The sequence below is a fragment of the Galleria mellonella genome, unplaced genomic scaffold, assembly GCF_026898425.1.
Source record: "Galleria mellonella isolate WM207_F2 unplaced genomic scaffold, CSIRO_AGI_GalMel_v1 utg515, whole genome shotgun sequence".
Classification (NCBI taxonomy): Eukaryota; Metazoa; Arthropoda; class Insecta; order Lepidoptera; family Pyralidae; genus Galleria; species Galleria mellonella.
Window position 1 is genome coordinate 1,374,914 of NW_026442107.1, and position 27,259 is coordinate 1,402,172.

The 27,259-nt window shown below is 34.3% G+C and overlaps 2 protein-coding genes across 2 annotated transcripts in view; one reads left to right on the forward strand and one right to left on the reverse strand.

The window, feature by feature from the left end:
- The window catches only part of LOC113510966 (protein purity of essence), a 66,514-nt gene extending 39,255 nt beyond the window's left edge, over positions 1–27,259 (reverse strand). Inside the window, exons 1-33 of the mRNA XM_052898649.1 lie at positions 27,102–27,259; positions 25,782–25,879; positions 24,791–24,927; positions 24,302–24,422; positions 23,420–23,685; positions 22,815–22,978; positions 21,714–21,849; positions 21,119–21,241; positions 16,121–16,263; positions 15,138–15,372; positions 14,399–14,558; positions 13,950–14,113; positions 13,327–13,492; positions 12,404–12,594; positions 11,544–11,700; positions 11,028–11,131; positions 10,642–10,785; positions 10,349–10,564; positions 9,658–9,845; positions 9,095–9,275; positions 8,436–8,541; positions 8,157–8,310; positions 6,939–7,059; positions 6,414–6,548; positions 5,507–5,725; positions 4,680–4,850; positions 4,059–4,204; positions 3,346–3,485; positions 2,675–2,903; positions 2,260–2,312; positions 2,012–2,156; positions 1,087–1,251; positions 129–277 (exon numbers count right to left, since the gene is read on the reverse strand). Of these exons, the coding sequence (XP_052754609.1) occupies positions 129–277; positions 1,087–1,251; positions 2,012–2,156; positions 2,260–2,312; positions 2,675–2,903; positions 3,346–3,485; positions 4,059–4,204; positions 4,680–4,850; positions 5,507–5,725; positions 6,414–6,548; positions 6,939–7,059; positions 8,157–8,310; positions 8,436–8,541; positions 9,095–9,275; positions 9,658–9,845; positions 10,349–10,564; positions 10,642–10,785; positions 11,028–11,131; positions 11,544–11,700; positions 12,404–12,594; positions 13,327–13,492; positions 13,950–14,113; positions 14,399–14,558; positions 15,138–15,372; positions 16,121–16,263; positions 21,119–21,241; positions 21,714–21,849; positions 22,815–22,978; positions 23,420–23,685; positions 24,302–24,422; positions 24,791–24,927; positions 25,782–25,879; positions 27,102–27,223 (5,149 nt within the window). The 5' untranslated portion in view covers positions 27,224–27,259. The remainder of the gene's footprint in view (positions 1–128; positions 278–1,086; positions 1,252–2,011; positions 2,157–2,259; positions 2,313–2,674; positions 2,904–3,345; positions 3,486–4,058; positions 4,205–4,679; positions 4,851–5,506; positions 5,726–6,413; positions 6,549–6,938; positions 7,060–8,156; positions 8,311–8,435; positions 8,542–9,094; positions 9,276–9,657; positions 9,846–10,348; positions 10,565–10,641; positions 10,786–11,027; positions 11,132–11,543; positions 11,701–12,403; positions 12,595–13,326; positions 13,493–13,949; positions 14,114–14,398; positions 14,559–15,137; positions 15,373–16,120; positions 16,264–21,118; positions 21,242–21,713; positions 21,850–22,814; positions 22,979–23,419; positions 23,686–24,301; positions 24,423–24,790; positions 24,928–25,781; positions 25,880–27,101) is intronic.
- Positions 17,208–21,061, forward strand: LOC128201501 (uncharacterized). The gene is made up of 2 exons (XM_052898678.1): positions 17,208–18,195; positions 18,720–21,061. The coding sequence occupies exon 2, from the start codon at positions 19,290–19,292 to the stop codon at positions 20,805–20,807; it is 1,518 nt and encodes a 505-aa protein (XP_052754638.1). The 5' UTR covers positions 17,208–18,195; positions 18,720–19,289; the 3' UTR covers positions 20,808–21,061.

Here is a 27,259-nt window from a genome sequence, read left to right on the forward strand (position 1 = left end):
AGAACTAAATAATTGAATATTTATTAATGATAGATGCAATACATACTCTCTGCTTACACTATAATCTGATATAAAGCTGTATATTATAATAATTTGATTCTATTGTAAGAAATGTATTTAGTTCTTACTATGCGGCTGCGCTGTGTTGATGGCGTGTAGAGCGTCGGCGACGTATGACAGCAACACGCAAGCCGATTCGATCTGCGGCGCCAAGTTCCCATCCACTTGTCCTTCCTCTAACTTCTCTAGAACTTCCGGACTACTCAAATTATCCACGCTGTAAAAAAATAAATGTCGGTGTAAGATAATTATTTTTGTTACTATAAGAAATGAGAATCAATTTGTGGCTAACGGCCTAGTTGATGGAATGTAGTACTAGTCATTTAAAGATAGTCCGAGTCGCTGATTTCATATAACACAGACATAGTCTGTGTTATACGATGACACCGTCTGAAAGAGTGGTTGGGAAAAAATTGTTTAATATACCACACAGAAATCCATCATACACCAAGGGAAGAGAGAGGGATAGTTAATCATGGGGATCAACGACTCCATTTCTAGCAATATATTTTAGGTCGCCTGGTCGACCTTCAAATGGTTCCTCTGAGAACCATCGTGGTTAATTTCTAATTTAAATTACTTCCGATTGGCTGGTTGTCTTACCGTCTTACTTATTTATCATTTTTTATTTGTTGCCCCGTCAGTGTATAATGATAGATAGAGCAGGTGGGATATATTTTTCCATTTTTATCTGATTAAAAAATACCACCTTAGATGGAACGGGATTGTTAGTAATGAAAAGGTTTGTCCTTATTGAACAAATCTTATTATACTCTGTCAAGTTGACTTCCACGCGTTTCTCCAATAGAACATTGTTATTTTTGGTAAATTCGCCACAATAGGTTAACGGATCTGACTCCATCTCCACTAATAACTGAATCAATACTCACTGGTGGTACCCTGACAAAGTTACTGTTAGCGCGGACTCATATTATCGGTTATCCCATACCAAAAATCCATCATACACCTTAATGTGAAGTGTAGACTTCCCCAAGCTTAAAAATAAAATGTAATTACTAAACATACCACGTGGCGAGCCAGGTGACGGCGGCGGGGAACAGCTGCGTGTGGTGGTGGCCCTGGTGCGCGTCGGCCAGGCGACACATCTCGCGCAGCAGCAGCGGCGAGCACGCGCTCTCGCCGCATACGCTTACCAGCGCTGCTAGCATGCGCTCGCTCACCTCGATTGTGCTGCAAACGCCACGGTTATCATTTAATAGCTACTCACTTCAAATTCACAAGGATAGATAGGTAGAAGATATCAATTTTTTAAATAAAATACAGTTCATGTTTTTCGCTGATAATGTAGTTTTCTGGAAACAAAGAGATTGTTAGCAACGCGGTCTTATTGACCAATTTCTAGTAATATATTTCATCAGCTCAACCTCCACACCATTCTCCTCAGAAACTGTTATGGTTAATTCTTGTTGAATTACCTATGGTGGGCCAATTGACCTACATCCATCCTTATGTATAATCTCTCATTTATGTCCCGTTAACGTATACCCACAGCTCAAGCATAGATAACAAATAAAAAAATAAATCTCTCCTCTTTATTTGACGAACGAGAAAAGAAAAAATATCCCATGAGGTATTTACATGTAAAGATAACAGAAAAAATTGAGTCAATCTGAAATTTCTCATGTCTGAGTTAATACCTCTAGACGGTATATTTTTCTGTGTATGAGTTCTATTTTTTAAGATGTGAAAAAACGACTACTGTAATTTAAACAGTATTTAGTAGAAATTTGTGTTTTTCTTTGTATAAAAAAGGCAGAACTTTGAAAAAAACCAAGTGTAGTTTTTGATCATGAATTTTCTGATAGGAACTGCAACTAATTGTTTTTATCCAAACATTACAATGTTGCGTTGTATATGCGTGTTTTAAAATTTTTAATATCACTTTCGTTTCCTACAAATCTATAGAAAGAAAACATTAATATTAACATACCAGTGTAAAACGATATGTTTGCAGAGCGCTGATAAAAGCGCTGCATTGTCATTAGCTGCATCAGCGACGATAGGCGCCGGAGCTGTTTCTACTGAACCAGCTGTCACCGCTGCACTGTCTTTGCTTCCGTCAGACCAACTATTTTCTGTTTGAAAAAAAATTATACAATCAATAAAGATTACAAGTGTGAAGAAGAATAAGAGAATATTGCAAGAAGAGAAAGGACAGTTATAAGAAAATTTACAAACCCGAATTTCCTGGTTGTTGCGTTGTCTCAGATTGTGCTCTGGGTGCTGGTGACCTAAATACAGAATATACAAATTTACAAAAATACTTTACGTCTAGAGTCCTATAGCCATAGAATATATAAATAATATTTTTATATTTCATACATACACAATTTTCGTGTATTAAATTACCTGTCAATCATCGCCTATTCTGCTAAATTAATATTGACTAGAAGATATCTCTTTCAGATATAAGCCTATCTTAGCTAACAAGATTAGCTAGACAAGGTTATACCATGGCTTTTTTTACAAGTTCAATAAAGCATACAGATGATAGACATTCAGATATTTGCTATTAGGCTGGTATATCCAGGTGTACTAAGTCTCAAGAATAATGAGTATAAAAAAAATGGCGATAAAAAAAAATGAAACATACGGTGTATCAAACACTGGCAAATCAGAGTCGTTCCGCTGCGCGGCGGCCGCGGCGGAGCCGGCGTTGTTTCGCTGCGTACCGTCGCTTTCCGTGCGGAAAACTGTGCGGAGTGCGTTTCTAAGCGCGATCGACACAGGATTGTCCCCTTCGGGCGCAGACGATGTCGGCGTTGGCAGCTCCGTCTCGGTCGGCGTGCCGTTAGCAGTTCCAGTAGCACCATTTGTTGTAGCTATACGACAAAAGTACATACAAATCAACCACTGGTTAAAAATCCCCCTAGACATGGAAAAACTGGTAAATAAATTTACGGATAAATATTTGCTATGTCATTCATAAGACTGAAACATAGCAACTCATTTATTGTTACTTCACTTTAGAAAAATGTAGTATAAATTAATACTAGCTTTTATTCGCGACTTCGGCCGTGTAACGAAGATATGCTCACTGACCGAGATAAAAAGTAGCCCATAATCTTCTTCATATAATAAATGTATACCAAATTTTATAGTAACTGGTTAATCTGTTAAGGTGCTAACAGGTATAAAATAAACAAACTCACTTCCATATTTAAAATAATACTAAGGATACAAACAAGTTACAAAATACTACCATCCTAACATATTTACATTGACTGAATTAAAACAAAATTATCATAAATTGTCAATGCTCACCAGGTGCTCCCAAGCAGATATGCGCCAACAAACTGGAAAGCTTTTGCTGGTCAGCAACACCTATGAACTTGCAAACTGAGATGCAAAGAGCACTTCCCAATTCGGAAGTCTCGCAACCATTAAATATCTTGATGAACAATCTAAAACAAAATTACATTACTGGGTTATTTACTCTTACATCGAGAACTTGGCAATTAAATTATTCAAGTTTAAGGACATAATAATAAGAGACTATTCATAAAAATGTTAAACCAATTATGAAAATATTTAAGTTATCGAAGTATTTTGTCTTATTCTTTTGCGTCAATTTTGAAATTTGAAAGACAGTGAAAAATAAACACTCCAATTGTTAAAATAGATACTCTTTATTGTTTCCCCCGTAAGATTGCAATAGTAAACTTATTATAAATACAAACAATTACAAGAAAAAAAATACACTGAGAAAATAATGGGCGGTATTATCGCTAAGAGCAACCTCTTTACAACCTTTGGATGGAGAAGAGTAATTATAAACAGTTTGAGTAGAGGCACGAAAGTCTGTTTGTTATTTTAAATATTATAAAATAGGTTTGACAAATTGTTAAAAGAATGTTTTAGTTTTCAAAATATGTACATTATCTTACTTATCTACATAGATTTTATATAGTTAAACATTAAAATCCCTTTATATAATGTATCATTTATGAAAATATAATAACTAATATTATACTTACTTGATAACTTTTTCAGTGTACGGGTTGCGTGCGTTTGGCGCCGATAGTAGTATCTTGCCGAGAGAATATGCAGAATTGTCTGTAAAAACAGCCTCGTAGGCCAGTCGGCCTGGTTGTCTGTCTAGGATTTTCTCCCAGTACTTTACCTGTTTGTAAACAAGTAAGAATTAGTATCTGTTTATATGTAAAATTTATAATAGCAAGAGTTATGTCAAATTATGTCAAACCATCCAATTCATAGGCCATTGTTATACTTTTAATAGTTAAATACCATTATGAGATATTCATAATTTTTTATATAATAATATATAAGATTTTAAAGTTCTTTCCGCAACTGCAGTGTCCCCTCCCCCCTTCCTTTCCCACATAAGTTCCTTATTCCTCTCATTTACCAATTTCCTTTACGCATTTCCAACGTTCCTTTACCACCAACAAATGCATTTCCCAAGGGGATTGACATCAGGCAGACAGCCAGTCGTAAAACTAAAAGCTAAATCTTTTTGTAATATGGATAAAAACATATTACGCCGATCCGAAATAATAATTGGGTTAAAAGTAGGAAGATGATTAATATGTAAGATAATAAATATTATTTTCATGGTGCATATATTTATTTCTTACCATATGCCTCAATGTTTTCTCGGTAGACGGCTGCAAATGGTCCACAAGCACTGTGTATGTCGTCTTTAGGATGTGCTCATGGATCAACTGTTCCGATTTCTGTGGCACCGGCACCAGTGTGTTCAGAGTTGACGTTAAAGGCTCCGACATAAACTCCAGTCTACCGTCCGTCTGTTGAAATACAAAAAAATACCTTAGAATAATATCTTCTTTAAATAAAATTCTAAAATAATATTGAATTATTTAATTCAAGGGAAACTTTGTGCAAGTCGTTTGCTTGGGTACCTCTATACTTCATTTGTGTTTTTGCCATAAATCAGTTGTGTTTGCATGGCTGTGGTTTCCGGTTTAAATTACAGGGTACAGAGGCATAACATTTTAATACAAAAAAATGGCAGCACATGAAGGGAGAACGAACACACCGCTCATGTCTATAGGCAACAATTTCCACTTTCCGTCACATGGACTGTCAACTTGTTTGCCATTTATAGTTTTATAAAAAAAATAGTGTAAAAAAGTTGCTTCAATTAAAAATTTCCCTGGTTCTCCGCTTGCTTTTTCTAAATATCATAATAGATTTTGATACAAGTTTCACCGTTATTGGGAAGGTTTGTGTATAATCAGCAATCATACAAAGCATGAGTGTGCCACTAGTAGAATATACGTCCAAATACCTATTATTATAATTTATCCTATTAATAATACATTTCTGGGAATGGGTCTATCCTTATTAGCGGAGGAGACTAGCTTATAATTGTCACATTCGCTACACAGATTTGTATCGGATATAACATCATTGTTTTTGAATAATAAAACTAATATCTTACCAGTGCGGGCACTACTAAGTCGAGAGTCTTCTTTGTAAGATCAGGGTTGTCGGCCAACTTAGAAGCGCCAATGTCGAGTAGCTTCGCGGCGGAGTACGCGAGCATCATCAGCGAGGGACCGATCGAGTACTTCGTGTTCGCACTTATAAGTTCGCAGTGTGAAGACACCAAGTTCAGTACTGCGCTCTCTGATGGTATGATATGTGATGCGTAGAATGCCTAAGAAAAAAGATAGATTATTCTTTACTGTTTCCTCTAAAGGTTTAAAGTAAAATACAGTTTAATATATCATAAATAGGAATATTTGCATGTTTGTAGAAGAAGGCGAGACATATCAAGAGTTCCAGGAACCGCTTATACGTTTGAGATGTGTTATAAAAGTAAATTAATAAAGGTAGGATGTAAAAAGAATAAGTCTTGAGCACTCAGATAGCATGAATATATGTAATTATGTATACAACAATAGTAACACATGAGCAACAACAAGAAGCAGAGTAACACATACAAATAAGTTTAACATACAGATATTTGTTTCATACATATAAAGCCACTAATTGACACATTTTATATAATACAGCCTATAGTAACATCACATAATTGGAGTATTTTTTAAATTTTATTTTGTATATAATATCACTGAGAGAGTGTATATATGCATTGCAGGGAGTCTCATGAGTGAGTCAGGGAGTCTGTTCCTTATGGCAGTCTATGGGGTAGGCCTATACCCAGCAGTTGACAGATAATGGCTGAAATAATAATGATGATGATGATATAATATCACAATCTTTGTGTAAAAAAATATATAACACATTTACTTTTATGTGGCTTAGAATTGGAGTGCCTGTATCACCTATCTCCATGTTATTTCTATAGAGCTAATTGTGTCAAAACATAATTTAGGTCTTACCAAGTTGATGCAGGCTAACGGCGGCGGGGAAGCGAGACGGTCGAGCGCTGCAGCCGCAGGCGCTGGCAGATTAGCACGCAGCCAAGTGCCCAACGCCGGCAGTGAACCACCTGCAGCCGCCGCCGAACCCATCACCTGCGGTACGCACAAGCAATTAGAATGTGAAATTTCATAAGAAATGCAAAATAATAAACGCATCTGCTACTTTAGTTCATATAAACCGCTACAAAGAATAATAAGTGATAAATCACAGATTAATGCTGCATTATCACTAATATGATATAACAGTTAATTGAGTGTTTATGATGGCCGATTGGGTTGTATAAACAGAGCAAATAGAATCTAGCACGTTAATCATAAAATCCATAATTCATTTTTATTGTAAACAGTAGAAAGTGTGATATTATGTCATTATGAGTATAATCACTATTTTTACATTTCACATGTGAAATAATTGTAAATAATAACAAATAATTCCACTAGGTGGATAATGTATAAAAAGTAACAATTATTTCAATGTCGAACCTGTAGCCGCGCGGCGCGTACTGCCGCGTCTGCAGCACTCGTACCGACTTCCACGCTCCCCGCACTCCCCGAGCCGCTCCACGACTCCATCACGCCTTCCAGTTCCATTTGTGCGCTCACGCTGTGTAGTCATGGGAAAAGATAGGAAGGGAGATATTTGAAACGTGAATTTACTGAGTACAGAGGAATAACACCTGAGACCTCAGGAATGGCAACGCATGGGGGGTATCATGGGCGAAACAGTATACTCTGTTATGTCCATGGTACTGCTAATGTCTATAGGCGACGGTTACGACTTTCTATCAGGTGGGCCGTCAGCTTGTTTGGCATTCTAAGTTATATTAAAAAAAAAAAGTGATTAAAATTAATTGTATTATAGGGGAGTTAATATAGAAGAAAATAATTTCAAGTTAATCAAAATGTACTACATACTATAAAACTGATAAGTGCTTGGTATGAATAGCCCCAAACCAAATTAACTAGTCGCTAGCACTGCAGAACCGAAACTCGTCAATTTTAGTTGTTGCAACTAATCTCCTCTATATCAAGTCTCCTAAATCATCCTTAATCTTAATAATAATGATAGATCACTTATTTATTGTATTCTAAGCTTTATTTCAAATACTTTGCCAATTTTTTTTTTCATCTAGATCATTACTACATTAAAATTCACAAACTATTAAAGACTAAACTATTAAAGACCATTCCACCAATCATTCTTGTCTATCCATTATTTGTTCTGTATTTTCCTATTGAGTGATTACAATATAAATAAACTTCGCAACTTCCAAGACGCATTAGGCAGCTTTGTTTTTTTTTTTATATAACTTAGAATGGCAAACAAGCTGATGACCCACCTGTTGGAAAGTGGTAACTGTCGCCTATAGACATGAGCAGTACCATGGATATAATAGAGTATACTGTTTCGCCCATGATACCCCCCATGCGTTGCCATTCCTAAGAACTCGGGTGTAATTCCTCTGTATCCTGTAAATTCAAGGCAATACCCCACCCTTCAAACCGAAACACAGCCATGTAAACACAACTGCTTTACGGTTGAAACACGAATGGTACAGAAGTATCCAAGCAAACGAATTTGGACAAAGTCTCCTTCTGGTTAGGGTTTCTTTTTGTACAGAATTACGAACACAAAAAAAAAACATGACATAGTTCAGGATGGTGCTATAATGTACAAATGTTATATAATTGTAAACATACCGACAACAGTCGAAAATAGTCTCCAGTAATTCAAGTAGGTCGGGCATGAACTGATGCGCCTCTGTCACCGACGCCGAGTCAGTGAGGCACACTTTGAGTCTCACTAACGCCGAATCGCACGAAATAACATCTAACAGAGACGGCAAACCGGTCGCTGCAAAACAAATGTTATAATATATAAATATCATAAAATTTCTACTAATATTGTATGTAAACTCTCATAAAGATGTTAAGGTAATTGGTTTAGTAATAATATAGCTATATTATTTTTTTACTTACGCAAGATGTTTTGTTTCAGGTGTTTTATTGTTTCTGATGCAAGCCACGCCGTGTACTTGATGTTATCGCAAGATGCGCTCACTCCAGACAGCAAATTTTCTGCATACTGTAAATACACAAATTAATAAGGAAACATGAAAGAAAAAAAGTGTCCTAGGTCTTCTAAACTTCTTAGCACACAATCTATTCAAATAATATTGCAAATTATAAGTATTTACCTTTGGCTTTTTTTTAATGCCATGTTTGATGTACAATATTTCCATTATAATGCTCATGTATAGACGACTGTTACTATTTTCATTAGGTGGGCCATCAGCTTGTTTATTATTCTAAGTTGAAAAAAGAAACCTAATCATATTGAACACAATGCTACCTTTTTATATGCAGCTATAAATTTTTTTTTTCAAACTTAACCTTCTAGATAAATGGTAAAAAAATCAGTTTGTAAATATGTTTAAGCATGAATATGTATAATAGAGAACGAGAAGGTAATAAACGTTCATTACTTCATGTTTTTTTTTCCTTGCATGGGATTGGATATTTTATACTTGTTTGAGATGAGTTTCTTTTGAGAAAACAGAAAGGTCCTATGAATTTTAAATACAATATATCTAAAATCAAACCATATTTGAAAGTACATAAGGTTCAATTCTACTTACATGTGTGTACATGCCCTGTTTAACAAGGGCATCCTTGAGCCAGGGGTTGAAAACCTTCTTGTTATCAGCTCGTGGCGCCCATACAACTGCGTATAGCGGAAGCAGCGACGTGAGCTCAGCAGACGTGCCCGTTTGGAGCTTGTCCATATGCGGGGTCGCCGGCGGCATGCTTATTACAAGCCTAGAAAATAATTACACAGTTTACTAGAAGAATTTCTATAAGTTGTAATGTGTAATGGTGTAACAATATTTTAGTTTTAATTTTTATTTCCTATATCCATCTGTACAATACCTTACATAGTATAGTAATAATAATAGTTTATAGCTTTCGTCTTTAGCTTATTTCCTATTTAAAGTTGCATAAAAAATTATGAGTGTTCCATACTACATACATTGTTACTTTACAGCTATAAAGTTACATTAGTTTTTGCTTTACTTATCTATAAAAGTAACTTTTACACCCAAATTTCAATATATATATATATATATATATATATATATATATATATACTATATTAACATCCAGGACACAAATTTAGAATAGAAAAACAGACTCAACTGACCTCCAAGCGGTTTGGAAGCAATAGTGAGCGGCCGCCAGCGCTGCAGGCGAGTTATGGTACTGCTGGTTGTCGCACACACACGCCGAGTTGAGTAGCGCGAGTAACGCGTCCAACAGCAGTGGGTACTTGAGCTTGTGGGGCGTGCCCAGCACGAAGTTGCATGCTAGACCATCGAACTTTGGGTTTTCCTATTGCAAATATTTCACTATTTAAATTAATAGCTATGAAAATATTTATCATAATCTATACAAATACAAAAACAAATGAATTGTCGAATGTATGTACGTATATCACTTTAAAGCGGCTGCAATTATTTGGTTTATTCTTTTTCGTTGTATTTGTAATGTCCAGGGCAAGGTTTGTATAAAAGAAAATGTTTGAAAAATAGCATGGAAAAGAGAAAAAATTGCATTAAAAAATTTCCACAGAAAAAAGTGTGTGAAACCAAAGACCTTTTAACCTGTGTGAAACAGGAAAGGTCAGCTGCCGCTCCTGCTTCAGTAAAAGTGGCACAGTAAAAAAAAATAAACAAATATCTGAGAGCACAATCTAGAAAACTTAGATAAGGGGCAACATCGAAATATTTGTTCTTTCAGTGGATAAACAAACAGTGGCAACTTACAGTATGTCACTAGAACTACATAATAATATACATCTGTAAATGCTAAATACATAATAGAACAATAAATACCTGATTATTAATATCGGCACTGGTCAATGCATAGAACTTAGGTCTCATCGAAGTTTCGTCTTGTGAGAGACGCCTGTAAGCTTGTTCAATATAGGGTACATCGCAGTAGATGCGCGATTTTAGGAGACCATTATCAGTAGTCGTTTTAGCGCCGTTCGTAGCGGACTCGGAGGATGGCTGTGCGAGTCCTGGAGCTATGACAAGGTTCCATTCGATCTGTAATACAATGGAAATTAGAACTCTGTAACACTAAAGATGATAATATGATATATACGAGAATATATAAAAGTTACCTGCTGTAGTAACGTTTGTGGAGCGTCATAGAGATGTCTCATTAGATATTCTAATAGAAGCATGAGTCTAGTGGTTAGCATGAGCTGGTGAGGAGCGAGATTCATGGCTCGTTTCCTGTCGCTTATCGCCAGAGTTTCCACTACCTAATAACAAACAATTTAAATGTCCATTATATTACCCTTAGTATTTTTCTAAATATCCAACTTCAATAATGATATACCTAATATGAGAACAACATAAGGTAAACCAAGGTTATTTGTAATTAAAATTGGTTATTAACTTTCAAAAATATACCATATAGTAATATAAAAAACAATACATTAGGATTTAAATTTTTCTCAGAGAAAAAGAGGTGGTATAAGTGATACATTAAACAAATACAAACCTTAATAATGGCGTTGGATGTCATCAGCAAAACTGATTTTTTTTGCATGAGGGTCAGAGAATGAAACAAATACACTAGCAACTGAGCGTGCTCCACATTTAAATCTGTAACAACAGACAAACATTTACTAATGATATTGATATGTATACTAAAAGTCTTATAATTTCAACTCTCAATAAGAATTATATAGCTTATAATATAAATATAAGCTTCTGCTCTTCTTTATTATGAGAGGCAAAGCGCGGAAAATAAGTCCTTCTCACATTTATATTCACATTCAACCCTTTATTATATAAGCCACCCACCAAACATCTCTGTTTGACCCATGATTAACTACTAGAAAACACCTTTAGGTGTTATGTCTGCCATGTGTATATTTGCTATGTAATTATAATCGATTATATAGTATTTTCGATTATCCAACCTATGCATATATATTATATAATTTGTGGTCCAATCGAATAATTATTGTTATAATAAACGATTATCTGGCAACACTAAAATAAAGTAGTATACCTTCATAATCGTGATCTTGCGAGGGCTGCCCTTGCAGCGCGCACTCTTGTAACGTGTTTACGATCTTATGCCACATGGCGAGGATACTGTTCTCGCGTTCGGCAGCCGACTTGCTCAGTACCATACCTCCGAGCAGCTTCACTACGCGGGGACCAACCTATTTACAAAAGATTCAAAATAATTATAAGTAATTTTGTATTATTTTTTCTTATTATGTTTGTTTGATTGTAATGGATAAACTCAAAACTACTCAAACGTTTACAAAAATTAATCATAACTAACATACAATGTTACAGTGAATAACTATAAAATATATAAAAATAAGAACAGGCTATATATAATTAAAAAAAAAAATTACAGATCCCAATGATCATTTCAATAATGTAACTCAAGGTATCAAAAATTTGCCTATTAACCCTCTGACCGGGCATCTGCGACATCCGCATGCAGTATCTACTAGTTTAATTTTACGCATCTCGCGATATCCGCGTGCAGTATATACTAGTTTAAATTTACGCATCCCGCAATTACGACGTGCTCGCATATTCTATGTTTATTTACGTTGTTATACCGCGATTTTTGTTTTGGTAGACTGATATGGTTTCTCAAAATCTTGCTAGATAGCTAAATACTTGCACTGGTATTTGTTGTCAAGGCGATGTGCGAAAATAAAGCGGAACAAAATACGCAATCAGAGGTTAAAGCTAATATAAAAAAACTAATCTATCTATCTCTGCAATGTCGACACGGATCGGTAGTAAGTAGATAAATTCAAAGTAGAATGACTAGTATAATACAACGATGTATTATAAATGAATGGAACAATAAGCATGCATAGAAGAGTTGAATACGCTAGTGACCTGTAGCGGGGTGATGTTGGTGCGGTCGGGCCCGGCGGTGGCGGCGGCTGCGATCAGCTGGTGGTGCAGCGCGGGCTGCAGCGCGGCGAAGGCGGGCGCGCCCGTGAGGTTGTGCAGGTAGCGCACCAGCGCCGAGCTGAACGACGCGTACAGCGCGCCCAGCCGCGCGCCGAAGCACGTCGATATCGTGCCTGAAACATATTTTTTTATGCAACTTAGAATGTCAAACAAACTGAGGGCCCACCCTATGGAAAATGGTAACCATCACTAATAAAGAATGAATAAATGAATGGTTTATTTTCTCTTCACAAAAGATAGTATAAAGTGACAACGTGAGGTACAATTAGATATGTAAGACCAATTTTGTGAGAGACTGGTGCTTGCAGTAGGTTATGAAGAACCTGTGTTACATATCACCAGAACAGTACTATGGACATTTTTAAGATAGATAAATAATTTATTTACATTACATACAGCACACAAATTACAATAAAAAAACATACACATAATACACAGTATAAGAGATAAAAGAATGAAAATAAAAAAGCAACAAAACAAAAAAAAAAAAAACAAAACATATAAACTAACATAAAAAGAAATAAAAATATAATGGCAACACTGTCAACTCTATCGGTATTCACTGGCGTGGTGCTCGTGAGTGGTAATCGGTGAGCATACATACAAAGTAGTTGAAACACCGTGATGAAGTCACTGAGAATTAACCTTATTACTATCAAAATTCTTCCCCAGTCTTAACATATTTACTACTGCAGGTTTACAAATTGCATATCCATTATGTACTTGTGTATATTAGTAATTGACTAAACTAGAGAAAGGTCAGTGTTGCGCTGCTACTGTTATCATATAAGTCTATTCTGAGTCTGTACTGTCTCATCAATACTGCCTTAAAAATTCCTGATTACCTGTATCAGTGCGTGCCGTCTCTCGATCTAGATCTTTGGCTAACGCAGCGAGAAGCGCTTGGTGTGCGTCGTGGAGTTGCAGTGCCGATTGTCCCAGTCGTTCCGAGCCTTCACTTATGATCTCGTCCGTTAAGAGGATGAATACTTCTGTCGCTAGTGTGATGTACTGTATGAAAATTTGCCACGAATAAAACAGTTGTTTTAGTAAAAACTTTAATTAATTATAATTATTCTGAATGCAAAAACATTCAATGCTCGAGTTACACAGTTTATTCTGTGGTGATTTAATCTCTAAGACCAGATTTAACCCAAATTCGATCTGCTAAGTAGAAATACTTCGAGATTGATTGTGGATGGAACAGAACTAGACTGTACAAGCTGTATGAACTACGAATTTAAGAGCGTTCATAACAAAGTATGGTAATGTCGCAATTATTTTCAGTGACAGCTCGAAAAATACACATTTTAGTTTGAAGCCAGAACTTACTTTTTAAATAATCAGTCAGAAATGTTGAAAATTCCACAATAATTTTTGAAAATGACAGATAATTGCAACATTGTCACACTTTGTGAACCCAAAAATTACGAATACCCTTATGTGTAGTATCTGCACGCATACTGACCGAGTAGGGTTCGGCCTTGTCAGGCACGATGGCCTGTTGCGAGCGTGCAGGCGTGTCGCAGGCGTCGTTTGCGTCGTTGCCCCCGCGAGCGGCTGTACTGCCCTCTGTAGCCTCAGGCGCCACCAGAGTCGACTCGAACCACAGTCCGAACAAGGGTTCGCTGTCTTCTAGGGACAATTTAACACACTTAATACTGCTAATTATGGGTTAAAAATAAAATTCTAGTTGGCATTTACGTTTATATGTAAATTTAGCATTTCTTTGTGGTAATATTTAAACATTAAACGGTGCATATCCTTATAGACATTGGTTTGTCACTTAAAAACTACTGATGTCCATTGATTAGTTAGAAATATAAGGTTAAAGAAAGAGAATATTTTATATTAAATATATATAATATATGAGATTAATTTTAGGTGAACAAAGTAATAAATAAAGGAATTACACACCATCATCAGTCTCAGAGTCTTCAGAGCACATTATCATATCTTGGAAGTAAACAGTTGAATCTGACCGGTCAGGGTCGGCGTCCTGGTGCTGCTTTTGTACCACCGCGCGTTTCAAATTCGTAGCCTTACGGTAGCAGACCACACCTAGTGCCACCAATAACTGGCAAATATAACAAAAATATTATACACAATACTTAATTACTTTAATATAATCTGATTACAATAATATGTAAATCCACATAAAATATCTATACATAGAAACAGTAGCTAATGTTTATTACAAGGTACCGTGTCAGTATATACCTGTGGGTCAACTTTTGAATCTCACACCAACATCAATCCAATCTATTGCCAATAACAATTTTATATTTGTTAGTAATGCAGACTACCAGTCCTATTGCTAGCAATATGCCTTGTCAGGTCGACCTCTATGTGGTTCCCCCTGGAAACCAGCGTGCTGAATTCCAGATGTATTCATCACGATGGGCTAACTGATCTGATTTTTCATCCTCACCTATCATCCCTCATTGGTGTCCCGCCAGCGTATACCGTTAGCACAGGCAGGGTTACCAATTCATTATCATCCATAAAAAAAAATAGTTTGCATTGACAAGTTATACTAATATGCATATATTAGAGCAATACGGAACCATTATATCGTTAGTACTGCAATTTGAGAGTTTAAAACGTCTCAATTTCAATATTGATTTATTAAAATTTATTTCAAAAGTAAACTCACCTGATGTAGTGGCGCGGCGGAAGCGAGTCGCAGCTCGCGCTGGTGCGCAGAATGTTGCGCTAGTATGAGCAGCGGCGCAGGCTGGCCAGCGGCGGCGCTGCCGGTGCTAGTAGCGGAGGCGGAAGTTGCAGGTCCGCAGCTGAGCGCTTCGAGGCGAGCGTCCGCTAGCAACGCGCCCGTCCACGCCAGGCAACGCCCGCCAAGCGCCACCCACACTACGCCTAATCCTTGTTGCCTGCGACGAATTATAATACAATAGTTACTAACATTATACATGTGAGAAGGTTTACTAGCTTTTAGCGTCTTTACGGTTTAAGAGCATTCATGCTTTAACTTACCAAAGTGTGTTTTACAGTTAAACATCCAATAATAAATATGTTAAAAGCCTGTTATTAAAATAATAATATTAAATAACACACTTTTAACATACTGGAAAATAGATAACGGACCAATATGGGCGATATTGAATTGGGTGATGACCTTTTCCGCCATCAATATCTAGAGGAACCCAATGTATAAATATCGGATCAGTGACCATATTACCCATGCCTATTAATAATGCAATAATTTTATTATTATTCTATCACTAAAAATTTGGATTTGGACAGCAAAAATGTATTAGAAAAATTCGTAAGCAAAATGTGAAGCAGATGCAGTTTTTAGTGATAGATTTATATGCAACATATTCATAAATAATTTGGTATACACACAGTATATAGGATAGAGGACATAGGTTACTTTTTATCCTCATTAGTGAACATATCGCAGTTACATATATGTGGTAACAGATCAAGCTAGTCAACTATAAATCTACGTTAAAACAAAAATCAAATAACAGCAGATTATGAAAACATATGATTTGCTATTTGATAGTTTAAGTTTTATTAGATTCCCTATAGTTTATTTAAGCGTGGACGAATCTTAAAATCTATGTATCAAAAAAGCTTTGTGCAAAACAAACAGCATTTTAAACTATATCATACATTTTGGTCAAGTTGTAAGGTCTGGAGGGCGTTTTGGCGGGGCTTTTACCCGGCGCGGCAGTAGGACAAGGCGCGCCGGCTAATGCGTGGTGCAGCCCGCACAGTAGCACCCAGCCGCCAATCATCAAATGGTTTTGGTATACCTGATCAAAAATAGACATGTTATTTTTCTGTAATTTGTTTTTTGTGTGGCAAAAATTTTACATTCTAACAATGAACTTTAAAAAAAAAGGTTAATTTGTTTTTAACAGTATTTATTAACGAAATTGTTAATTAAAAAATAATATATACTATAAAGATATTCAACAGTAACTGTGTTCCACAAAAAAGAAAAATACCTAAATTTAAAAAAGTAAACAACTGAACTGACTTCGTAAAATTTCTATGGGATCAATCTGTAAGTATATCCTTTCAGATACAAAAAAAAAGGATTTTCCAAATCAGTTTACAGCTGACAGAGTTGACAAAAAAAGCAAATAGACTGAGAACCTTCTTCTTTTTCAAATTGGTAAAAAAGGTCACTACTACAGATGGGCAAAGCACCGGGTTTAAACCCGGTGCTTTGGTAAAAACCCAATAAACACCCATAAACTCCCATAATCACCCAAAAAAATAGGTTTTTACGTATTTTTTTGAAAATATGTAAGTAATACCAATAAATTATTTTTATAAATTGTATTGATCAATTCTACAATATTAAATAAAACGTTAACTAATAATATTTCAGGAAATTTTAAAAATCTATATATAATAAAATGAAAGTAATTAATTTTCAGTGTTTTCATGTTGCAGTTGATCAACATGTTGGCCTTTTGCTTCCCGTAGATACTTTAAAATTTCTTCATAACACCTCGTTCGCACACATGGCCGTATATATTTAAATTCTTGAGCCACTAACAGTCCGAAATACTCATTTCTTTTATCCTCTTCTCCATAAATTAAGCATTTAGAACAGTTTGTTTCTTCTTTCAGTAAATTTTCTTTTACTTTATCCTCGTTTTTTTCTTTGTTGCGACGACGCTGGGTAAATCATCTGGACACTGGGTCTCACTATCGCCAAATATATTTGGAGATCGGCTTCGGCTACGGCTTGGCAGACATTTTTTTCTTTCTACAATTTTAAATTAAATTTATTAGAATAAATGCTTCGAACACACGCGATCTAAGTACCTTTTGTGTTTATTATACCTTACCTACCTAGGTATAAAAAGAGTACTTACGTAGATTTTCTTTTATTAACTGTTTTATACGAAGATCTTGATCTCTCAAATTAGCATCCATTTTACTTCCAGTGATTATCAACTAAATTAATAATCCACAAAGTATTAAATAACGTTTTTATGAAATATTTAGCACAAAAACAATACCCTTTAAATATCGATCGTCAGTAACTGTGGCTGACTTACCTATATTCTAGCAAGCAGGACTGCCAGATGTGAAGGGGAAATCCCCAATAAATTGTTGCATGTGACTGATGATGTGAGCATGTTCGTTTCATAATAAAAATGTTGCCAGGTAACCAAAAAGTCGTATGTTTTTGTGCGAATTACGATCATAATCTTTACGATCGTACATTAAAAAATAGACAAATAATAGTATGAGTACGATTTAAATCGTATATCTGTCAACCCTGCTAGCAAGACAGCGACAAAATCACGTTGCATAACAATGTAGCCCAAGCTTATATCTTATGAAATATACGGAAGAGATACGGACTTAGAAAAAACAGAAATGTTGTTCTTTGTGGAAGTCATTGATGAAATTCTATGTATTTTAGCCCGCAAACTTTCTTCAAACAAAAACAGCGCCATCTAGTATCGAGTTCTGTAATTATCTCTTTGTTTATGGATTTGAAGTAAGACCGCCACGCATGCAATACATTATGACTGGGGATTCCCCTATTCGTCGACGCTGAATATGAGGCGACGACAATCACTGTCAAACGTGTTCACTATTACTCTGACTCTGGTAACGTGACTTCCTGGTAACGTGTTAGGTAGGAAAAGCAGTAAAAAAGTGCATATTAAGGGAGCAGATTTGAAATAATATTTATACTTAACAAGAAATAATTAAAGGTAAGTGGATTTTTGAATGATACAATTATATCATGATCACTTAACAATTTTAACTTAAAATTAGATGTATTATTACAAGCTTTTATTTAGCTTGCGTTATGTAAATAAAAGTATGTAGGTATGTTCGTATGTTGATGCAATTATCCTCAATCCTCAACCGACTGGGATAAAATTTTCCATACACGTTTATTTTGGATGATAGTGCATAGTTAGCTGAGAGTCGTCATTGGATAATAATGGTGGATAGCCTAAGATGTGTACTAGATATTTATTTTTAACATAATATGCGTAAGTACCTAATCGAATTAAAGAAGTTGCTGAGAAAAATACAGAACAATACGATAATAAACTAGCGTCTGCGTTTAATCCTCCGAGGAGATGTAATTTTACAAAGGCTTTTTGTATTTATTTTATTATTTTTTTAATAAATTTATTGTAAATAACAAGAAATAATCATTGTAAAAAAATAGGCACTCTATTGTTGAATTTTCGTCAGACCAACTAATCATCGTTCATTTTTTTAGGTTCAATGGGGAGACCTAAAGATTTACGCATATGGGAGCACTACCGTACTTTACCAAACAAGTCTGTTTCTTGCAAGCTTTGTAATAAGGTCTACAAATTCAGTAATGCTGCCAAAATGCTTCAACATCTTATCACTTGTCCAAAATCTCCAGAAACATTAAAAGACTCTATGAAACTTATAAAAGATAGCTCGTCCAAAACCAAAATGTCTGGACTGCGTGAATTTACTGGGTACAGAGGAATAACACCTGAGTCCTCAGGAATGGCAACGCATGGGGGGTATCATGGGCGAAACAGTATACTCTGTTATGTCCATGGTACTGCTCGTGTCTATGGGCGGCGGTTACCACTTTCCATCAGGTGGGCCGTCAGCTTGTTTGCCATTCTAAGTTCTATAAAAAAAAAAAAAAAAAAAAAAAAAAAAACTGTCAGAGATAGAGACAAATGATTCTTTTATAAGCCCCTCGTCGTCTGCTAACACTACAATAAATGCTGAGTTTCAAGACACCGATGATCATATAAAAACAGAATTAGCGAGAGCTATATTTGTAACAGGGACGCCATTATCGATGGTGCAACATCCTTTATGGATACAATTTTTCGAAAAATTGCAACCAAAATTTAAAATACCTTCACGTAAAGCTTTAGCGACAAAATACTTAGATAAAATATATAGAGAAATGCGTTTTGAGTTAAATGAGGAACTAAATGCTTGTAGTTACTTACACCTTCAGTGCGATGGCTGGTCTAATTTAAGAAATGAAGGAATAATAAACTTTCTTATATCAAAACCTCAACCTGCATACGTTAAAAGTTTGAATACAGAAAGTAATCCTCACACTAGTGAATACCTTAGCCAAGAAGTTGAAAAAGTAATGAAAGTGTATGGAGCAAATAAGTTTCTTGTACTTATTGGCGATAACGCTAGAAATATACAAAAGGCATTCGAATTAACAAAACTCAAATATCCACATGTTGTTCCTCTTGGTTGCTGTGCACATATCCTTAACTTGTTGTGCCAAGATATTGTAAAGATACAAGAAGTAACTGTGTTTATTATGCAAGCCATAAATATAATAAAAACTGTTAAAAGGAGTCAACGATTAAGTTCCTTGTTGATAAAATCAAGGCAGGGTGAAGATTCTACACAAACACTAAAATTGCCTTGTGCTACAAGATGGGGAAGTCATGTTACTTCGTTAAAAAGTTTGAAAGCAAATAAGATAGCTTTGCAAATATTAACAGTTAGAGAAGATGTGGTAATTTCAAGAGATATTAAAGATTTAATTCTAAGTGATGATTTCTGGACGAAGACAGGGGAATGTATAAGTATTTTGGAACCAGTCACTGAAAGCATATTTTACTTAAAGAGCGACCAGAATCGTTTGCATCGCACATACATTACATTTAGAGATGTACAAGCTAAGATACGTTTTGCATTAAATGAGATTTCGACATTGAGCGAAGAAAGCAAACAGCAGATTCTAACATCAGTATCTTCAAGATGCAATATGGCAATGAGGCCAATACATTTTGCAGCATATATTCTAGACCCCAGGACTCTAGGAGTCGAACTTACTCAAGAGGAAGAACTTAAGGGTATGGAGTTTATCTACAATTTAAGCCAACACTTAAGTTTGTCAAATGTAATGGCAGATTTGGCGTGTTATAAAGCTAAAGAAAACTTTTGGGCCAGAGGATTTGTATGGAGCTCATTAGATAGCATTGAGCCCCTAATATGGTGGAAAGGTATTTGTGGTTCCACTGAGTTAAGCAAAGTAGCGATTCGTATTCTATCAGCTCCCTGTACTTCGGCAGCCACTGAGCGTTCCTTTAGTATCCAAGGCTACATACATAATAACAAAAGAAATCGACTTACAACTGAAAGAACTGAAAAAATTTCATTCATTTGTTATAACTGGAATCTTAAACATAAAGCTGAATGCGAGGACATTCAGTTTAATGAAGAAAATACCTTAGAAGCTTTCATTGAGCAAGTAAATGAACATAACAGTTTAGACGAAATAGAGCCTATCGAACCTATACAATTCATCGCTTGTAATAACTCTGAATCTGACAGTGATTGACTGTAGTTTTACATTTTACTTTCATCTCTTTCTTAATAAACTCAAAATCAAATTAAAAGTTTTTTATTCTGTAGGCTGCATAATAATATTGTCTATGTCCAGTATAGTGGACGTCTTGCGGCTGAGATGACGATGATGAAGTACAAAATCATAAACACCCAAAAATTTGGGTGTTTATGGGGTTTAAACCCAATAAACCCAAAACACCCGGTTTTTACCCACCAGACTTTAAACCCACCCAGGTGGATTGCCCATCTCTAGTCACTACACATTTACACTTTTGATTCACAATTTACTTCATAATAACTTACATAACCGCCAGCTCGCGTGGACTGCTTGAACGTCTCCCCCACTGTATTGTAGAGGCTAAGAGCGCTCTCTACCAGTGTCGCTGTTTGTTGTTCACTCTCTTCATCTTTTGGATGGAGGGACGCCTAGCGAATATAAATAAAACATCAGATTAGTTTCATCACATAAAATAGTATTCTATCATAACAAAAATTTTCGAAATAAGTATTTCTCCTATTCATAGTAATGATTTTTTCTTTAAGAGATCTAATGCATTTTTCACAGTAAATGTGTTCGATTGATGGGATAATTTCATTAGATCCTATACCGTAAAATGGGTGGGGATGAATTGATTTGAACTTTTATGGAACAGAAAATAAACTAAGATTTATTTTGTGTATACTATAAAAATCATTATGTAAAAATTAAATAATAATAAAATATATGTCAATAAGAAAACTAAAAATTATTAATTTAAGTTTAATTCTATAAAAAAAAAAAAATATCATAATTAAAAAAGAAATTGTATGCATGTAATAAAAATGGTAATAGAAATGTTTTTCCCAAATAAATTCAACAGTATATAAAAGTCTATAGGCAATTTTTGTATCCTGATACCTGTGCAGTGGCGCATAGCAGCCACGCCGTGCTGACGTCACTGAGCGTGGCGATACGTTCCGACGTGAAAGGCTCTAGACACGGCAGCGACAACGCGAGCCGGCACACATGCACCTCGTTGACTAGGAAGTGGAGACTGGAACAATAAGCGACAATGGTAGCTTATTTCTTACGATTTAACAAGTAGTTTTTTATGAGTAGTGATAATAAAGTCATAATTTTGCCTATGCTATTATGATATACGCTGGCGAAACATCAGTAAGGGATGATACATGAAGACAAAATCAGGTATAATGCTCATTGTGATAAATTCAGTAGGAATTAACCACTATAGTTTGCAGAGGGATCCACATGGAGGTAAACCCGATTATAGATATATATAGACGATATATTGTTAGCAATGGGACTGCTAGAGCTCATTATTAACAACCCCTTTCACCCAGGTCTTATAGATTAAAAATTTGTACAAATAAGTCTGATAATGGACTTTAGTGATTACATGATTATACATTGCAAAGTATTTTAATCAAAATAATTAAAATGTAATTATGTAAACAACCTAAAAAACTAGCATAAAAGATGAGAGAATTATCATATTAGTCATTCTTATAATGAATTATGGATAGTACTAATTTCTAAAAATTTATAATTTTGAGAATCCATAACCATCATATATTATTATCTTTCAAGTGTAGTCTTCATCGAACCATATAATCAAGCCATATATAAAAATATAAATATTACGGACTAAAAAGTTGTATAAATTACGTTGCTTCATTTTAAATAATAATATAACACGGCAAGATTGCTAGTTTTGTCTTTTCGTAATATAATAAATACAAGAGTCAACATGATTCATTATAAATACAAATACATTGTGGATCATAGGTTTTAAATTAATAATATAACTATATGGTACAATATATGAATAGTTTTACAAAACATAACATTTAAAATTTACAGTGAAACAAAATATAATAACATTATTTTTTACAAATGATGACTATTTATCTTTATCATTGATATATTCGTCCAGGCTATTGTGTTGTAAAATTCATTTCATTGTGTTATAAAAAAGAAAAAACATAATAAGAATCTTACAGTGACGCATCCGAGTTGAACTGCGGCGCCATAGCTGAGTCCTTGGCAGCTTGCCAGCGGTTCAGGTAGCGCTGCAGACAGGGCAGCGAGGAACACACCTTCAACACGACGGAGCCGGCGCGGAGGGTCATCAGCAGGGACGCGCACGTTGTTGCCATCCATTTCTATAGGGAATTATATTTATTGGTCACTGTTTACTGCATTTGAAAAAAAAAAACTTAAAAATATATACTGAATTGTAGTAACAAATGACTATGTTATAATATGTATATTAATATGTGTACATTATTTATATATATGTGTTGTATGAAAACAAAGGTAAAAAAAAATTGTCCTTGACTAACTTGTACAAGTCTTTGTCAAAATGAAATATATGTCTAATACTATTATATAAATGCTAATTATGTAATAGTATTAGATGTATTTATAAAAATTCGTTTAAATTTAATGAAATTTGGTACATGGATAGGTTACACACTAAAACAAAAATCTTTTGTAAGAAGTTAAAACACAGTGTATGCCAAATTTTAGAAACTTCCATAGTGCATCTTCAATATTAGGATGTGAATGGGTTAATAACTAATTCAGTCGACTTTACAACAAACCTTTATATCAATGGCAGCCTGTTGTGTAGTGCCATCCTTGGAGCTTTCAATGCTATCCTTGCTTCCCGGCGACTGTACCGCCGGGGGTTGCGCCTGTGATGACGTCACAGAAGCGACTGGATTCCTTAGGGGTATCGTCAATTGTTCTAAAAGAGCATCAGAACGACGCTGTGCACTCGACGGTGCCTGTTTTTCTGTACTGGTAGTTTGTGATGCCAATGATGTGATCGGGCTTGGTATCACTGACGATTTAGTTGTTTGTGTTTCTAAAAATATACATTGAAATTGAAGTAAAAATATTTATATAATGTTGATTATTGTTTCTCAACCTTTTTTATGTTGAGACCCATGAATAATCCAAAAAGTAAAAAAAAAAATCGTAAAAGGTCTTGTGACTCTGTCACTACAAGATTATACTAATATGATAATGAATAATTAGTCCTTTCCCTTTATCCACTACTACTACGTAAACAATAGGCGACAACAAATGACGACCAAAAAAATTATCCACTATGTTCTTTTCAAATACACATAATATTTATTCATAATTAATTACTAAAAAAATACTACTTAATTTACTTATGAATATCAAAAATATTTAGAATGAATTGCTCAGTCGAATCACTTGAATAATTAGTAGTCGGATTAGTAAAGTAGCGCATTGCTACATTAAATGACCCTTTCGAGGTCTTTTCAATACATTGCAACCCCCTTCAATTACAAATGGGACCTTCTCAAGAATCTCGAGGGTTGAAACACGATGATTTAGATAATATTATTAATTATGATAGAACAAATAAAAAACAATACACCTACCAATTTTTAAACATTAGAAATATTATATATACAGTATTAAATAGTACTTAAATAGATTTTACTAACCTGGCACATTAACATGCGCCGGTAACTTTGCATTTTTCAACAAAGAAGTCAATATTACTAAGTCAGACTGTGGATAGCCCCCTCCATCAATGCCACACAGTCCCACAATTGGAAGCAGGAGCTAGAAAAATAAAAAATATATTGCATTCTCGCAAAAATTATTTTAGTTAAAGTTAACTCCAAAAGTGCCAAATCTAACAAAACAAATGAATCATCATTGCAAATCTAGTTGTCCAGGTTCAATTACATTTTTGAGATTCAGATAGATTAAATTCCATAACAAATGGGCAGTACCATAATAGTTATAAAATATTACTATTGACAATTTACTACTTACATTTAAGTTTAAAATAAAAGAAACAAAGAAAGAACCTTTATTCAACTAATTAGCCAATTAGTCATAGTCAAATAACTTATTATTAACAAAATTTAAAAACCAGTTGTAAGATTTTGTAAAGGCTGACATTTTTATTAGTTTGTTAAGTTTACCTGCTTGACTGATACATTTGGAGCAGATGTAGTAGAATTATCATCACAGCTCAATCCAGCTTCAGACAGTTTCTTCAATATTTGGCTGAGTATAATCCGGAAAGCTTCACGAGCTGTGCTCAACTGATCACTTGGTACTAAAATGTTTTATCAATAAGTTAAATATGTAACATTTTCTTTTATTATGAATATGCATATCTTTTTTAAATTTAGTTTATTAATAGAGCATATAAAGTTTTAACACCTCAATCCTCAAGAGTCATCATCATCATCTAAGCCATTATCAGTCCACTGAACATAGACCTTCCCCATAGATTGTCATAAGAAAAGGTCCCGAGCCACAAGCATCCACTGATTCCCTGGAATGCATTTAAGGTCTTCATTTCATTTAGTGGAGGGTCATCCTACACTGTGTTTGCCTGTACAAAGTTACCCAGGAACCTTTCTACCTCCTCCTCCTCCTGTCCTCAAGAGTAATTCTTACTAATATTATAAATGTGAAGTTTGTTTGTTACTTTTATGTGGTTAATAAATTACTATAAAATTTGGTATATTTATCCCAGTCTGTGAACATATTCTAGTCACCCAAAGTCACGGGTAAAAGTTAATATTATAATACTAATAATACTAGTTAATGTTATAATACTATAATAATAATAATTTTAAATATAAAACCAAAATAAAAAGAATATATAAAGATATTAAAATCAGTACACCTTATGTGTATAATTACATAATATTATGCAATTCAGATACCTGTATATAAATAAAATTATTATATGCATGAATGCTTTTATTGCTGTACTTTTATAAATTTATACATGTTTAGTGAATAGTGAATGTTTTGATCATAAGTTAATTAATATAAATCACAATTGTAAACCAAGAAACAGGTTCATATAAGCAATTTATCAATTGTTAAGAACCTTGAACAACAATTTAAAAGATACATTATAAGACATTGGTATAAGAACTTATCCATAATACATACAATTATTTGCATTGCTGCTGATAAAGTGTGCAGATAGGCAGGCGAAACATGTGTAAAATAGATCATAGACATCTTCATGGTTCTGGAACTCACTTTCACTGAAAAAATATCAAAAATTGTTATGTGTTTAACACACAATAATTAACTGTTGTGTCCTACAAAAAAACTGACTTCAATTGTGACAAAACTAATTATTTTGATCTAAAAACTCAAATACTGAACCAATTATGATAAAATTTCTATGGGGCCAATTTGTAAGTATATCGTTTCAGATTAAATAAGATTTATCCAAATCAGTTTTGAACTGAAATTAAAAGAATATTTAAAATTAATGTTTATATGTGGTGGTATATTTTTTACAACCAATGTATAATATGATAATGACAGAAATAAAGCCTTTACTCAAATATTGCCAAAAAAGGGGGTACGAAATAACAGTAGTGTACCTAAATTGGCAATTAGCCTTCTTCAGAGATTAATCTTTGGTTAGTGTAGTCATAAAGCTCTTAACTATGCATCAGTGTAATAAAAATTTTACCCTCAATAACCAAATGTTCTCAAACACACAGTGGCAAAGAATGGGTTAATCACAGAATATATTTGATTCTGAGTTGTTACTTCTCTAAATCTAATATTTTCATATCAATAGTTTGGTAAAATTACTATTTTATGAACAAAATTTACTACTAGACATTTAGTTTTGTCAGAGCTATTAGACAGCCTACTTAAAATGTGTTAATAAGAATATCAGGAATCATAACATGAAACAATCAGAAACTATATCAATTGCATATAAAGAATATATTTTTTTATTTTGATATAAAGATTAACAATTGGTACTCAGCAACACATAATTATCATTGTTCCTAGAAATGGTAAATTTTCATTATTTTTTTCCTACGAACTACTTAGTTTCAATTAGAATATATAGATAGGTACTAAATACCTACGCAAAAATAGATTCAAATGACAATATCCCAAAATCAAAATACACAAAATAATTTAAAATAAGTCTTGAATTAAGATTTTGGTGTTAATTGAAATCTAAGTCAGAAATTACCCTGCAATAACAGGGTATAAATAAAAATCTCTAAGGGTATCCACTGATTAAAATTTTTGTCACTGTAGTCTATTTCTGTATTGTCATTTAAATTGGTGTAATCTCTTCAAAAATATGAAATATCCTTCGAACAAATAAGCACAGTTCGTAAATACTGACAAATAAACTGCGGAAAAACGATAAACAGAAAATTATTCTATTGAAAATCAAAACCAATAAGAGATATGTTATGCGGTACATAACAAGTGGACTGTACTAACCTTTTAATAATAGCTTGTATATTCTCAACGACATCATTTTTGTCGAAAAATGGGCCGTAAAGAGCCGTTAAAATTGGTTTTACAGTCGTTGACCATTCAATATTACCCCCCGAAGCGGCCATTTTCGAGAGTATGTGATTCTGATTATGAAGTCAGCT

Excerpts from the sequence above, each read along its gene's own strand:
- LOC128201501 (XM_052898678.1), top strand. The coding sequence starts at position 19,290 with ATGGTGCAACATCCTTTATGGATACAATTTTTCGAAAAATTGCAACCA.